The 15896-nt window shown below is 37.2% G+C and overlaps 1 protein-coding gene across 4 annotated transcripts in view; it reads left to right on the forward strand.

Annotated features, from left to right (window-relative positions):
* Positions 1–15896, forward strand: part of SPATA6 (spermatogenesis associated 6) — a 152280-nt gene that overhangs the window by 14180 nt on the left and 122204 nt on the right. For 3 of the 4 annotated variants that reach the window (XM_082430060.1, XM_082430057.1, XM_082430058.1), the window contains exons 2-3: positions 11871–12008; positions 13139–13187. In XM_082430060.1, the coding sequence (XP_082286186.1) occupies positions 11871–12008; positions 13139–13187 (187 nt within the window). Of the gene's footprint in view, positions 1–8860; positions 8982–11870; positions 12009–13138; positions 13188–15896 lie in introns of all 4 variants that reach the window. The other variant, XM_082430059.1, reaches the window with a different exon arrangement.

Below are 15896 nucleotides of genomic sequence, written 5' to 3' on the forward strand. Positions count from 1 at the left end.
ATACTGTCTTGATTACTGTAGCTCTGTAGTATAGTCTGAAGTCTGGGCGCCTGATTCCTCCAGCTCCATTTTTCTTTCTCAAGATTGTTTTGGCTATTCGGGGTCTTTCGTGTTTCCATACAAATTGTGAAATTTTTTGTTCTAGTTCTGTGAAAAATGCCATAGGTAGTTTGATAGGGATTGCATTGACTCTCTAGATTGCTTTGGGTAGTATAGTCATTTTCACAATGTTGATTCTTCCAATCTAAGAACATGGTATTTCTCTCCATCTGTTTGTATCATCTTTAATTTATTTCGTCAGTGTCTTATAGTTTTCTGCATACAGGTCTTTTGTCTCCTTAGGTAGGTTTATTCCTAGGCGTTTTATTCTTTTTGTTGCAATGGTAAATGGGAGTGTTTCCTTAATTTCTCCTTCAGATTTTTCATCATTAGTGTATAGGAATGCAAGAGGTTTCTGTGCGTTAATTTTATATCCTGCTACTTTACCAAATTCATTGATTAGCTCTAGTAGTTTTTTGGTAGCATCTTTAGGATTCTCTATGTATAGTATCATGTCATCTGCAAACAGTGACAGCTTTACTTCTTCTTTTCCACTTTGGATTCCTTTCATTTCTCTTTCTTCTCTGATTGCTGTGGCTAAAACTTACAAATCTATGTTGAATAATAGTGGTGAGAGTGGACAACCTTGTCTTGTTTCTGATCTTAGAGGTAATGGTTTCAGTTTTTCACCATTGAGAACGATGTTGGCTGTGGGGTTCTCATATATGGCCTTTATTATGTTGAGGTAAGTTCTCTCTATGCCTACTTTCTGGAGGGTTTTTATCATAAATAGGTGTTGAATTTTGTCGAAAGCTTTTTCTGCATCTATTGAGATGATCATATGGTTTGTAATTTTCAATTTGTTAATATGGTGTTTCACATTGATGATTTGCATATATTGAAGAATCCTTGCATTCCTGGGATAAACCCCACTTGATCATGGTGTATGATCCTTTTAATGTGCTGTTGGATTCTGTTTGCTAGTATTTTGTTGAGGAGTTTTGCATCTATGTTCATCAGTGATATTGGCCTGTAGTTTTTCCTTTTTTTTGTGACATCTTTGTCTGGTTTTGGTATAAGCGTGATGGTGGCCTCGTAGAATGAGTTTGGGAGTGTTCCTCCCTCTGCTATATTTTGGAAGAGTTTGAGAAGGATAGGTGTTAGCTGTTCTCTAAATGTTTGACAGAGTTCACCTGTGAAGCCATCTGGTCCTGGGCTTTTGTTTGTTGGAAGATTTTTAATCACAGTTTCAATATCAGTGCTTGTGATTGGTCTGTTTATATTTTCTATTCCTTCCTGGTTCAGTCACAGAAGGTTGTGCTTTTCTAAGAATTTGTCCATTTCTTGCAGATTGTCCATTTTATTGGCATATAGTTGCTTGTAGTAATCTCTCATGATCCTTCGTATTTCTGCAGTGTCAGTTGTTACTTCTCCTTTTTTATTTCTAATTCAATTGTTTTGAGTCTTCTCCCTTTTTTTTCTTGATGAGTCTGGCTAATGGTTATTATCAATTTTGTTTACCTTCTCAAAGAACCAGCTTTTAGTTTTATTGATCTTTGCTATCATTTCCTTCATTTTTTTCCCATTTATTGCTGATCTGATCTTTATGATTTCTTCTGCTAACTTTGGGTATTTTGTTCTCCTTTCTCTAATTGCTTTAGGTGTAAGGTTAGGTTGTTTATTTAAGATGTTTCTTGTTTCTTGAGGTAGGAGTGCATTGCTATAAACTTCCTTCTTAGAGCTGCTTTTGCTGCATCTCATAGGTTTTGAGTTAACGTGTTTTCATTGTCATTTGTTTGTAGGTATTTTTTTATTTCCTCTTTGATATCTTCAGAGATCTCTTGGTTATTTAGTAGTGTATTGTTTAGCCTCCATGTGTTTGTATTTTTTACATATTTTTTCCTGTTATTGATATCTAGTCTCATAGGGTTGTGGTCGGAAAAGATAGTTGATACAATTTCAATTATCTTAAATTTACTGAGGCTTGATTTGTGACCCAAGATATGATCTATCCTGGAAAATGTTCCATGAGCACTTGAGAAGAAAGTGTTTTCTGTTGTTTTTGGATGGAATGTCCTATAAATATCAATTAATTCCATCTTGTTTAATGTATCATTTAAAGCTTGTGTTTCCTTATTTATTTTCATGATGGATGATCTGTCCATTGGGGAAAGTGGGGTGTTAAAGCCGCCTACTATGACTGTATAACTCTTGATTTCCCCTTTTATGGCTATTAGCATTTGCCTTATGTATTGCGGTGCTCCTATTTTGGGTGCATAAATATTTGCAATTGTTATATCTTCTTCTTGGATTGATCCCTTGATCATTATGTAGTGTCCTTCTTTGTCTCTTGTAATAGTCTTTATTTTAAAGCCTATTTTGTCTGATATAAGAATTGCTATTCCAGGTTTCTTTTGATTTCCATTTGCATGGAATATCTTTTTCCATCCCCTCATTTTCAGTCTGTATGTGTACCTAGGTCTGAAGTGGGTCTTTTGTAGACAGCATATGTATGGGTCTTTTTTTTGTATCCATTCAGCCAGTTTATGTCTTTTGGTTGGAGCATTTAATCCATTTACATGTAAGGTAGTTATCAATATGTTTGTTCCTATTACCATTTACTAAATTGTTTTGGGTTTGTTATTGTAGGTCTTTTCCTTCTCTTGTGTTTCCATCGTAGAGAAGTTCCTTTATCATTTGTTGTAAAGCTGGTTTGGTGGTGCTGAATTGTCTTAGCTTTTGTTTGTCTGTAAAGGTTTTGATTTCTCCGTCAAATCTGAATGAGATCCTTGCTGGATAGAGTAATCTTTGTTGTAGGGTTTTCCCTTTCATCACTTTCAATATGTCCTGCCATTCCCTTCTGGCTTGCAGAGTTTTGCTGAAAGATCAGCTGTTAACCTTATGGGGATTCCCTTGTATGTTATTTCTTGTTTTTCCCTTGCTGCTTTTAATATTTTTTCTTTGTATTTAATTTTTGACAGTTTGATTAATATGTGTCTTGGCATGTTCCTCCTTGGATTTATCCTGTATGGGACTCTCTGTGCTTCCTGGACTTGATTGACTATTTCCTTTCCCATATTTGGGAAATTTTCAACTATAATCTCTTCAAATATTTTCTCACTCCCTTTCTGTTTCTCTTCTTCTTCTGGGACCCCTATAATTCGAATGTTGATGCATTTCATGTTGTCCCAGAGATCTCTGAGACTGTCCTCAATTCTTTTCATTCTTTTTTCTTTTTTCTGCTCTGCAGTAGTTATTTCCACTATTTTATCTTCCAGGTCACTTATCCGTTCTTCTGCCTCAGTTATTCTGCCATTGATTCCTTCTAGAGAATTTTTAATTTCATTAATTGTGTTGTTCATCATTGTTTGTTTGTTCTTTAGTTCTTCTAGGTCCTTGTTAAAAGATTCTTGTATGTTTCTCCATTCTGTTTCCAAGATTTTGGATCATCTTTACTATCATTATTCTGAATTCTTTTTCAGGTAGATTGCCTATTTCTTCTTCATTTGTTTGGTCTGGTGGGTTTTTACCTTGCTCCTTCATCTGCTGTATGTTTCTCTGTTTTCTCATTTTGCTTAACTTACTGTGTTTGGGGTCTCCTTTTCACAGGCTGCAGGTTCGTAGTTCCCACTGTTTTTGGTGTCTGCCCGCAGTGCGTAAGGTTGGTTCAGTGGGTTGTGTAGGCTTCCTGGTGGAGGGGACTGGTGCCTGTGTTCTGGTGGGTGAGGGTGGATCTTGTCTTTCTGGTGTGCAGGACAGCATCTGGTGGTATGTTTTGGGGTGTCAGTGACCTTATTATGATTTTAGGCAGCCTATATTCTAATGGGTGGTGTTGTGTTTCTGTCTTGCTAGGTGTTTGGCGTCAGGTGTCCAGCACTGTAGCTTGCTGGTCGTTGAGTGGAGCTGGGTCTTAGCATTGAGATGAAGATCTGTGGGAGAGCTCTCGCTGTTTGATATTACATGGAGCTAGGAGGTCTCTGGTGGACCAATGTCCTAAACTCGGCTCTCCCACCTCAGAGGCACAGACCTGACACCCGGCCAGAGCACTAGACCCCTGTCAGCCACAAGGGTCAGAAGAAAAGGGAGAAAGACAGAAAGAGAGAAAGAGAGAAAGAGAGAGAGAGAGAGAGAGAGAGGAAGGTAGGGAAATTAAATAAAGTTATTAAAATTAAAAAATTATTTAAAATAAAAAATATATTGAAAAATAATAAAAAAAAAAGAAAGAGCAAGCAAACCAAAAAACAAATCCACCAATGATAACAAGAGCTAAAAAAATATACTAAAAAACTAAAAAATGGACAGACAGAACCCTTTGACAAATGGTAAAAGCAAAGCTATACAGAGAAAATCACACAAGGTCCATCTCCTCAACTTTGGGTTGATTCGTTTTCTGTTCAGGTATTCTAGAGATGCAGGGTACATCAAGTTGATTGTGGAGATTTAATCTGCTCCTCCTAGGCTCTGGGAGAAATTTCCCTTTCTCTTCCTTGTTTGCACAGCTCATGGGGTTCAGCTTTGGATTTGGCCCTGCCTCTGCGTGTAGGTTGCCTGAGGGTGTCTGTTCTTCACTCAGACAGGACGGGGTTAAAGTAGCAGCTGATTAGGGGGCTTTGGCTCACTCAGGCCATGGGGAGGGAGGGGCATGGAATGCAGGGCCAGCCTGTGGCGGCAGAGGCCACGGTGACGTTGCAAGAGCCTGAGGTGCGCTGTGTGTTCTCCCGGGGAAGTTGTCCCTGGGTCACGGGACTGGCAGTGGCGGGCTGCACAGGTTCCCAGGAGGGGAGGTGTGGATAGTGACCTGTGCTTTCACACAGGCTTCTTGGTGGCTGCAGCAGTAGCCTTAGCATTTCATGCCTGTCTCTGGTGTCCACGCTGATAGCCACGGCTCGCACCTGTCTCTGGAGCTCGCTTAGGCGGTACTCTGAATTCCCTCTCCTCACGCACCCTGAAACAGTGGTCTCTTGCCTCTTATCCAGTTCCAGACTTTTTCCTGGACTCCCTCCCAGCTAGCTGTGGCACACTAGCCCCCTTCAGGCTGTGTTCACGTGGCCATCCCTAGTCCTCTCCCTGGGATCTGACCTCCGAAGCTGAGGCCTCAGCTCTCAGCCCCCACCCACTGAGAGCAGACAAGCCTCTCAGGCTGGTGAGTACTGATTGGCACTGATCCTCTGTGCGGAAATCTCTCTGCTTTGCCCTTTGCACCCCTGTTGCTGTGCTCTCCTCCGTGGCTCTGAAGCTTCCCTGCTGCCACCCCCATCTCTGCCAGTGAAGGGGCTTCCTATTGTGTGGAAACTTTTCCTCCTTCACAGCTCCCTCCCAGAGGTGCTGGTCCCATCCTTATTCTTTTGTCTCTGTTTTTTCTTTTTTCTTTTGCCATACCCAGGTACGTGGGGGAGTTTCTTGCGTTTTGGGAAGTCTGAGGTCTTCTGCCAGTGTTCTGTAGGTGTTCTGTAGGAGTTCTTCCACATGTAGATGTATTTCTGATGTATTTGTGGGGCGGAAGGTGATCTCCATATCTTACTCCTCCGCCATCTTGAAGGTCTCTGAAGGATTCTCTTTAATAATTCTTATAGGGAAGTTCTGCTAGTGATGGATTATCTGTTTTTGTTTGAGAAAGTCTTAATTTTCCGTTTTTTTGAAGGAGAATTGCCTGGATATTGAACTATTGAAAGTCTTCTTCAAGTACTTTGGATAAGTCTTTCCACTTTCTTTTGGCTTCATATTTCTGATGAGAAATTGGCTGTTATTCCTGTTGAGGATTTCTGGTACCTACTGAATCATTTTACTTTTGCTGCTTTCAAGATTCTCTCTTCATCTTTGTCTTTGAACAGTCTGTTTACAATGTGTGTGATTTGGAGTTATTGGAGTTTGTTGGATGTATAGATTGTTTTTCTTTAAATTTCAGAAGTTTTCATCCATTATTTCTGCAAACATTCTTTCTGGCCGTTTCTCCTCTACTTTAGGGCTCCCATTATATCTATGTTGCTGTGCTTGATGGTTTCCTACAAGTCTCTGAGACTATTCATTTTTCTTTTTTCTTTCTGTACCTCAGACTGGATAATCTCAATTGACAAATTTTCAGGTTCACTTATTCTTTCTTCTGCTACCTTATATCTGCTCTTGAGTTTCTCTAGTGAAATTTTCATTTGTTTTGTACTTTTCAACTCTAAAATCTCTATTTTTTAAAATAATGTCTATCTATTGATATTCCTTATTTGATGAGACGTCTTTGCCACATCGCCATACTTTTCTTTAGATCTTTAGATAAGTTTTCCTGTAGTCCTTTGTACATATTTATAATAGATGATTTAAAGCTCTTGTTTAGTAAGCCCAACTTCTGGGCTTCCTGAAGGACATTTTCTGCTGACTGCCTTTTCCTCCATGTATATGTCATACTCTTGTTTCTTTTTTTTTTTTAACTCTTGTTTCTTTACATGTCATAATTTTTGTTGAAAACTGGACATTTGAAATAATATAATATGGAACTGTGTAAATCAGACTTACTCTATTTCCCAGAGTTTATTGTTTTCTTGCTGTTGTTGTTGCTTTTTGTTTGTTTATTTACTTTCCTGAGGCAATGTCTATATTCTGTAAAGTCTGTGTTCTTTGTTGTGTGTGGCCACTGAAGTCTCTGCTCAGTTAGCTTTATGGCCCTCTAATGACAGGACTTATATTTCCTTAAATGCTTTGAACCAGTGAGTCCCCCAGTCTTTGCTGAGTATCTCTATTGCTGTGTATGTTGGGACATACTTTCTATGCCCTGCAGGTAATGTACAACTCTGTCTTAGTCTTCACTTCCAACATTTTCAAAGCCTCAAGGTCAACCAGAGGTGAGAGATTAGGGCTTCCCTAAGTAATTTCTAGGTATGCTCATAGCCCTGCACATGTGCATGACCTTCTAAATTGCCAAGAATGTATCATAGCTTGTCAAAGACAGCCCCCCAACACACACACACACACACACACACACACACACACACACACACACACACACACAGTTCTCCAGCTTTGCCTTTTAAGTGTTTTGGTCACTTATTGTTTGCTCCAACTGGCACTGCCTCAGGCATCCATGATGTTAAACAATAGCTGCTTTTTTTTTTTTTTTGACAAATGCCTTGGAGGTAAAGGATGTTTGTTGTGACTAAGCTCTGGTTCAAGTCAAATAAAGAGAAGCCCTGTGAATGGGGGTTGACAATTCCTTAGGCGTAGGGCTCTTGGGTAGCTTTATACCTGATTTCCTACAGTGGCTGTAGGGCTGCTAGTTTTCATGGCTACCATGATTGTAAGGGTCTTGGTTGTCAAGGCTATAGCAGACCTGAGTAGAGGAGATTGGGAATAAAGTATGTTAAAACACCACAATATCACTGTTTTTACCAAAATTCAGCTATTTTTCTTGAATAAATGCTCCTCAGATTGTTGCAAACTTCTCGTTAATTTCTAGGCCTCTAAAAAGTTGATTTTGACAGGTTTTGTTGGTGTTGTCATAGCTTTTACAGAAGGCTGATTTTTTGTTTGTTTCACATCTGATTTATTTATCTCTCTCTATGATACAAGTAGAGATATAGACATAAAAATATATTGATGAAACATTTGAAGTTGCTTACATTCAGACACTTTACCACTAAATATTTTAGGGTAAATCTCCTAAGAACAAGGACATTCTCCTATATAAATTATAATACAATTCCCCCACACAATAAATTTAGCATTTATACAACAATAGTGTCTAATTTAGGGCTCATAGTAAATATTCACCATTTGTTACAATAATTTTTTTATTATAATTGACATACAATATTAGTTTCTGGTGTATAACATAGTGATTCAATATTTTTATACATTATGAAATGATCACCAGGATAAGTCTAGTTACCATCTGTCACCATATGGAGTTATTATAATATTATTGACTATATTCCCTATGCTGCACATTAATTCCATTACTTATCTACTTAATAGCTGGAAGTTTGTACCTCTTAATCCCCTTCACCCACTTTGTCTGTCCCCCCACCCCCACCTCCCCTCTGGCAACCACCAGTTCAGTTCTGTGTCTATGTGTCTCTGTTTTGTTCATTTGTTTTGTTTTTTTTATGGTATTTTTCCTTCTGTATCTGACTTATTTCACTTAGCATAATATCCTCTAGGTCCATCCATGTTCTTGCAAATGGCAATATTGTATTCTTTTTTATGGCTGAGTAATATCCCTGTGTGTGTGGGGGGCGGGGGGATGTGTTTGTGTGTATCACACATTCTTTATGCATTCATCTATTGATGGATATTTAGGTTGCTTTCATATCTTGCTATTATAAATAGTGCTGCAATGAACATGGTACATATATCTTTTCTTTTTTAAAAATATTTATTTAAAAAAAATTTATTTATTTATTTATATTTATTTATTTGTGGCTGCGTTGGGTCTTCGTTGTTGTGCATGGGCTTTCTCTAGTTGTGATGGGGGGGGCTACTCTTCGTTGTGGTGCACAGGCTTCTCATTGCGGTGGCTTTTCTTGTTGTGGAGCATGGGTCTAGGTGCGCAGGCTTCAGTAGTTGTGGCACACGGGCTCAGTAGTTGTGGCTCGTGGGCTCTAGAGCGCGGGCTCAGTAGTTGTGGCTCATGGGCTCAATAGTTGTGGCTCGCAGGTTCCAGAGCACAGGCTCAGTAGTTGTGGCTCATGGGCTTAGTTGCTCCATGGCATGTGGAATCTTCCTGGACCAGGGCTCGAACCCGTGTCCCCTGCATTGGCAGGAGGATTCTTAACCACTGCGCCACCAGGGAAGTCCCCATATATCTTTTCAAATTAGTATTTTCTTTTTTTTTCAGATAAATACCCAGGAGTGGAATTGCTGGATCCTATAAGTGGTTCTATTTTAGTTCTGTGAGGAACCTCCGATATACTGTTTTCCATAATGGCTGCACCAGTTGACATTCCCACCAACAGTGTGTGAGAGTTCCCTTTTTTCCATATCTTCACCAACACTTGTTGTTTCTTGTCTTTTTGGTAATAACCATTCTGTGGAGTGTGAGGTGGTATCTCATTGTTGTCTTGATTTGCATTTCTCTGACAATTAGTGATGTTGAACATCTTTTCATGTGCCTGTTGGCCATCTGTATATCTTCTTTGGAAAAATGTCTATTCAGCTTCTCTGTGGAGGGGCTGATTTTGGAGATATTTGCTATTATGAAAATACTTTTTCTATGTATGTCTTAATCTTTAAAATTGTATTTTTGCAGACTAGCATATTGTGTTTTGCTTTTTTATCCAGTCTAATAATTTCTGCCTTCTAGTTACATTACTTAAGACATTTACGTTCATGTAATTATCCATATGATTGGTTTAAGCCAGCCAGTTTGCTATTTATTTTATATTTGTTCTGTCGGATTTTCTTTAACCCCTTTTTTAATGCCTTCTTTTTGGAACTTTCCATGGTATTCCTTTAAAGAATGGCAGAATTTATAGAACTGTGGATAAGGAAAAATGTCATGTCTTCTTAAATACACTACAAATTGGAAAGAGACTCAGTATTTTCCAGTGAGGACAGTTAGAGCTGTGCTGTCCAATAGAAGTATAATTTGAGCCAAGGATGTAATTTAAAAATTTCCCCTAGCTACATTAAATAATTAAAAGAAGTGATAAAATTAATTTTAACAGTAATTTTATTTAAGTCAGTATATTATAAGTATTATCCTTTCAACATGTAATTAATGTATAAGTTGTTAATGAGTTTTTTTACACTTTTTTTGTAAAAATTCTTTAAAATATTTTTGAACAAGTCTTCAAAAATCTTCAAAATCTTGTATTTTACACTAACTGTCCAACTCAATTTGGACCAGCCACATCTGTAGCCACATAACACAGCCTTAGAGGGACTCTAACAGGTTTGGTTTAAATGAGGCAGAGTAGAAAATGAAGCTGATGGACAGAATGAGATTTCTGAGGGCCTTGATTTTAATAATCAATAGTGAATTATTAGGACAAAAGTAGAAAATAGAATAAGGGGTAGATGGAGTCAAAATAGCTAGCATAGAAAATAATCTTAACTGCTGTATACAGAGGGACATGAAGTCTTAGTCATTTATTCAGTGCAATAGTCTATATTAAGATGGTAGATGATAGTGGTTTTCGTTCTGATAATAACTATAGCTAGTATTTATTTTTTTATTTTATTTTTTTTATACATTTATTTTTATTTATTTATTTATTTTTGTCTACGTTGGGTCTTTGTTGCTGTGCGTGGGCTTTCTCTAGTTGTGGCGAGTGGGGGTTACTCCTCTTTGCGGTGCACGGGCTTCTCATTGCAGTGGTTTCTCTTGTTGCAGAGCACGGGCTCTAGGCGTGCAGGCTTCAGTAGTTGTGGTGCACGGGCTCTAGAGCACAGGCTCAGTAGTTGTGGCGCATGGGCTTAGTTGCTCTGCAGCATGTAGGATCTTCCCGGACCAGGGCCCGAACCCGTATCCCCTTCATTGGCAGGTGGATTCTTAACCTCTGCGCCACCAGGGAAGCCCACTATTATTTATTTAATGCACTGTCAGGCAATGTTCTAAGCACTTTGAATGTATTGTATTGACTCATTTATCGTGTGACTTTAAGTAAGTAAATCACCTTCACTTCATTGGGGCTCTATTGTTTCCCTATATAAAAAATTCAAAGCTGTACTAGATAATTTCTAAGCTGCTTCTTAATATGGAAAGTCTGTGTTTTTGGATACATTGATGAGGAAATTAGAATTTCTGTTCTCAGGGAATTTATAATCAAATAAAAGAGGTGAGGTATACTCACTTCATTAAAATGCATAGAGACAATAATTAGAGCCTTAAGAGAACTATAAAATGCTGTGAGAATTTAAAACTATTTACTTGAATATAATAAATTCACAATAAATGTTTGAATTAGATTGAATTGAATAGTGATAGTTGGTGAATCAAGAGAAGTTTTGTGTATGGGATGGCAGTTAATGTAAGCCTTGGGAGGTAGAAGTAGATGAGGAGGAGATGGCATGGAGTAGAAATGAGTAGTACTCCAGATAATGGAAGAATGCCAGGCAAGAAAGTAATGTGTGTGTTCAGAAAACTATAACAAATATACTTTGATTGTATTTTTAGGAGATGTCAAGTAATATTGCTATGTGATAAGTTGGATTCAAATCTTGGAGAATCTTCAATAGCCTACTAAGGGTATGGTTGATCACTGACAATGAAATATGGCAGGAACTGGAGAGACTGTGCTATGTATTTTTTAGAAACCCTACATCTTATGCCTATACTTTGTGTCAGTCCTGAGAATAGTTAAGTGCAGTTTTATATTTAAAAAATATTTCATTGGGCTAGAAACTTACAGTTCACTTGCTTTGAAAGTTTGTCATATTTCTTTTGATGAGGGTGTGTATGGGCTGCGACTTAGGGTGATACAGGTCAGATTTGTGCTTTTTTTGGTATTTTTTTTGTCCTCCAGTATAGTGCTTTATTTCTGTTGAGTCTTAATCCTTCGTGATTAAATGATGCTGAAAAGTTTATGTCAGCATTCTACATAAAGTGGGAGCCTGAGGCTTACTGTTTAAAACTATTAGTGTCTGTCCCAAGAGCCAGTACATAGAGCTTCCAATGTGACACAAAGAACCAAGTGGAAAATCATAGATTTCTCAGAGGGATGGAAGTTATAAAGGCATTTCATTTAACTCTGTAAACACTAGAATCTCTTTTTTTTTTTAACGTGTGAATATTTTTATTAGCTTAGCAGACTAGTGTTTTTATGTAATGTTTGGTAAGTTTATTTTAATACAGTAGTTCAGGGAATTCATGAAGCAGTCACATTCATCTGTCTAATTTCTTTCAGGTAACTTGCCCGGGAGTGGTGCTGAAAGACAAGGAGGACATCTATCTTAGCATCTGTGTGTTTGGCCAATACAAAAAGACACAATGTGTCCCAGCCAATTTTCCACTGGTCTTCAATGCCAGAATGGTGTTTGAAAAGGTGACTTCAAATATCCAATCAAATGTTAACAAATAAAAAATCAGTGGTTCCAAATTTTGAATAACACATATTACTGTTGTTGACTATGCACTTTGATTTAATTCAAAAGGAGATTTGTAACTTAAATCTGGAAGCTTGAAGATAAATATGCATTATATTATACATTGAATCAGTTGCCTCTTTTTCATGATGGATCAGTTTACTTCTAAAATTGTCTTAGTGGTCTTTATGTAAAATATAGCACCTTGAATTCTAAGTAATCATTTTCATAAAAGAGAGGGGGGGAGATATTAATAGGTAAGAATAGGTCATATTTTGCTTATGGCTGTCATATGGTGCTTCTTTCTGTAAGTCTCTTTTCTTTTTTCCCCCGAATCTGGTGCTTTTGGGTAATTATTACCAATTGTGTTTCTCACTTTTTTCTTTCCTTCTCTCCTTGTCTACTTCCCTCTTTCCTTCCTTCCTTCCCTCCTTCCTTCCTTTTTCTCCTTCCTCTTCTCCACAGATAATTACTGAGTACCTGCCCTGTTCCATGCACTGTTCTAGGCACTGGGTAAACAAAACAAACATGCTCCCCTCTTGGAGCTTTCATTGTAATAGGCGAAACAGACAATAATCAAGTAAATAGTAAGTGTCATGAAGAGAATAAAGGGAGGGTAAGGGGACAGAAGGATTAGGGGGATTGTTTATTTTAAAGGGTGGTCAGAGAAGGCAATAACATTGAAACTGAGCCTGAATTATGAGACAGTATCAGTTATTTAAAGGTCTAGGGTAAAAACATTCTAAGCAGAGGAACAGAAAATATAAAAGTATCTTGTTGGGAATAAACTTGATGAGCTGGAGGAACACCAAGAAGGCAAGTATGACCATGGTAACAAAGGGAGGACTGCTAGCAGATCAAATGGGAGAGGGAGGCAGAGCCAGCTGTAATTTTTGTTTGTTGGTAAAATCTTGTATAGTGATCATGGGAAGCAGAGAGGAAGTGACAGTTCTCAATAATGTCAGAAGTTTCTTTAGTTGGGAAAGGAATATTTTGGGAATGAGAAGGAAAACACAAAAACTATTTCATATATGTCTTCCTTTTACATTCTCTTCTCTATCCTGCTTCCCTCTGCCTTCTCTCACTATAGGTGTTCCCTGAAGCAGTAGACCCTGGAGATGTGGTTGCACAGCTTGAATGTAAGTTTTTAACTTTTAATTTCTGATTCTAAGAGATTTTAGAATCATGCTCTTTAATCCTGAGTTAGATAAAAGTCAAAAAGGGTCTAACAAGAACTTCAAAAATCTTGAGGTGAGAATTTTTTTACACTTTTTAGAATTTTGGAATATACCTGGAAATAATAAAAAATACGTGTGCTGTAGAGAGGTGGGGAATTTTTCCTTTTTCTGTGTTTGATCTGTGAATAACAAAAAGACTTATCTGAACTATTTATTGATTAAAATGATATGGGCTGTTAATGATGTAAGAACTGAGATTCATGTTAGGTGGGACTTGGCCCTGCAAACAAAAATATGTCTTTAACCTCACTGTGTTGCAGATCAAGAGAGTAAATAATAGAAGATGGAAGTAATAGTAGCTTAAAATACATATGCTTTTGCATTTTGTATTATATGCAATATGTTAATAAATTGTTTGAAAGTGACGTATTCAAGGCTGTGGTTAACAGTAAATTCTTCAAAGTACTAGGGATCAACTATAAAAAGATCCAATTTTTTGTGAGAGCAGCAATGCAGAGGTATACGTTTGGGAATACGTTATTCGAGCTCTGAGTATGAAATGAAAAGCTCTGTTATTTATCCTTGTAATCAGAAAGGGATTAGGGATTACCATATTGGTCTAATATATAATTGTGGCTCAAAACGCCAACAATATTGAGCATTGTCAATGTCAACTGTCCCTTCCATACCTTTTGCACCCCGTTGGGACTCTAGAAATATAGAAACGTGCAGCCTGGAACCATGCTAGAATCTGGGCATATGGGTAGAAATAAGGCTGGCTCATTGTTTTACCTTCAGGGAGTTAATAGTTTAAAGAACTTTTTATGGCTAATGTCAATATCGTATTTATTTTTTATAACTGTTCTTGCACTTGGTATTCTGTCTTCCACTATGGCAGACTAGTGAGGTGGCAACTTGGTGCCAGTGCGTAATCACTTTTAATTTTCTTGAACATCTTATTCAGTATCTGGGAAATTGTGTTTCTTAGAAAATATGAAGATAATTATTTCCCTTATCATTCTGAAATTCTTTTGTTAAAAAACATAATTTTTCCTATTTTATTTGAAATTTAGGGTCTCTAAGAGTACTTTGTGGTTATTATTATTTGGAATCTTTCTTGTCTTGATTTCCCTGATTCAGTTTTTCTCTTAGGTTTCCTCCTTCATCACTGATATTCCACTTTTTGGTATCTTTCTCAAATTCCTCTGGCTTCACTTCTCTGATCTCTTTTTACTTAGTTTCTACTCTCTCCTTATATGATATTCTCCAAAGACTTGGCTTCATGTTTTACCTATCTTCTGATGACTTCCACAGCAGTCTTTATCCCTGATCTCTCTTGTAAGCTTTGGGCCCCTTTTCTTTTACTTTTATTTTCCCCTCAGCTTTGCAGTTTTTTGTTATCCCCTAACCTTATTAATATGAAAAATTAAAACTATACTAAAAGTGGAAAAGATGGAATGATGAAGTCTCATATACCTGTCAGCTTCAACAGTTTTTGACATTTTGCCCATTGTATTATATGTTTACCCTGCCACTTAAAAAAATGTTGAAATATTTAAAAGCAAATTCTATACATACATTATTTCACTGCAAATATTCTGGCATGACCTCTAATTGATAAAGGCTTTTTTGAAAAAGATATAACCACTATATTGGTATCATACCTAACAAAATTAATAATAATTCCTTAATAACATCGAATACTTAGTCATTATGCAGGTTTCTCCAGTTGCCACCAAAATGTCTTTATACAGTTGGTTTGTTAAAAATCAGGATCCCATCAAGGTGTGGTTCACATATGTATATGGCTGTTTAGCTTTTAAGTTTATTTTTTTCTGTAGTAGTGTCCCTCAGTTTTTGTTTTCCTAATGCTATGAATTTTTTAGAAAAATCAGGTCCTTTATAATGTCCTACAGTTTGGATTTGGCTGCTGCTTCCTTAAAGTGTTGTTTAGCTTATTCATCACTTATATTATGTAAACTGATAATTAGACCTAAAGGTTTGGTTCGATTCAGGCTTATTTTATTTTTTTGGCAAGAATCCTTCATAATTGGTGCTCTGAACTTATTATTGCATCATATCAAGTGGCATATAGTGTCTGATTGTCTTAAGTTTAGTGATATTAAGATTTATCTTTTGGCTCCAGACAGCATCAGCCTGATTCCTCCATGATAAACCTCCTCTACAGCCTTTCATCGAACAGCTTCAGCATTCCTTGACACCCGTCTTTTCATTAGGGGTTACCAAATGTGATTTTTCTAACACTGTTAATTTTTTCTATATGTGTTAGCTGGAATTCTTCTGTAAAAGATATTTTCCTTATCAGCAATGTGATGACCCTGAAATACTGTTCTTATAGGAAAGGTAGTGTCATCTTTCCTTTCCTTACTTTAAAAGCTTTAGTGAGGTATAACTTACATATCACAAAATTTACCCATTGTAACTGTAGTTAAGTGATTTCTAGAAAATGTATATAGTTATGAGCCGTCATCACAATCCAATTTAGCATGTTTCCATCACCCCAAAAGTTCTGACGCCTACTTGTACTCAATCTCTATGCCCACTTCCAGTCCCCACAACCACTGATCTATTTTCTATCTTTGTGTGTTTTTCTTTTCTAGAAATTTTATATAAATGGATTCTGATAACATTTAGTCCTTTGTGCCTGGC

This window comes from Balaenoptera physalus, assembly GCF_965194825.1.
Source record: "Balaenoptera physalus genome assembly, chromosome: 1".
Taxonomy (NCBI): domain Eukaryota; kingdom Metazoa; phylum Chordata; class Mammalia; order Artiodactyla; family Balaenopteridae; genus Balaenoptera; species Balaenoptera physalus.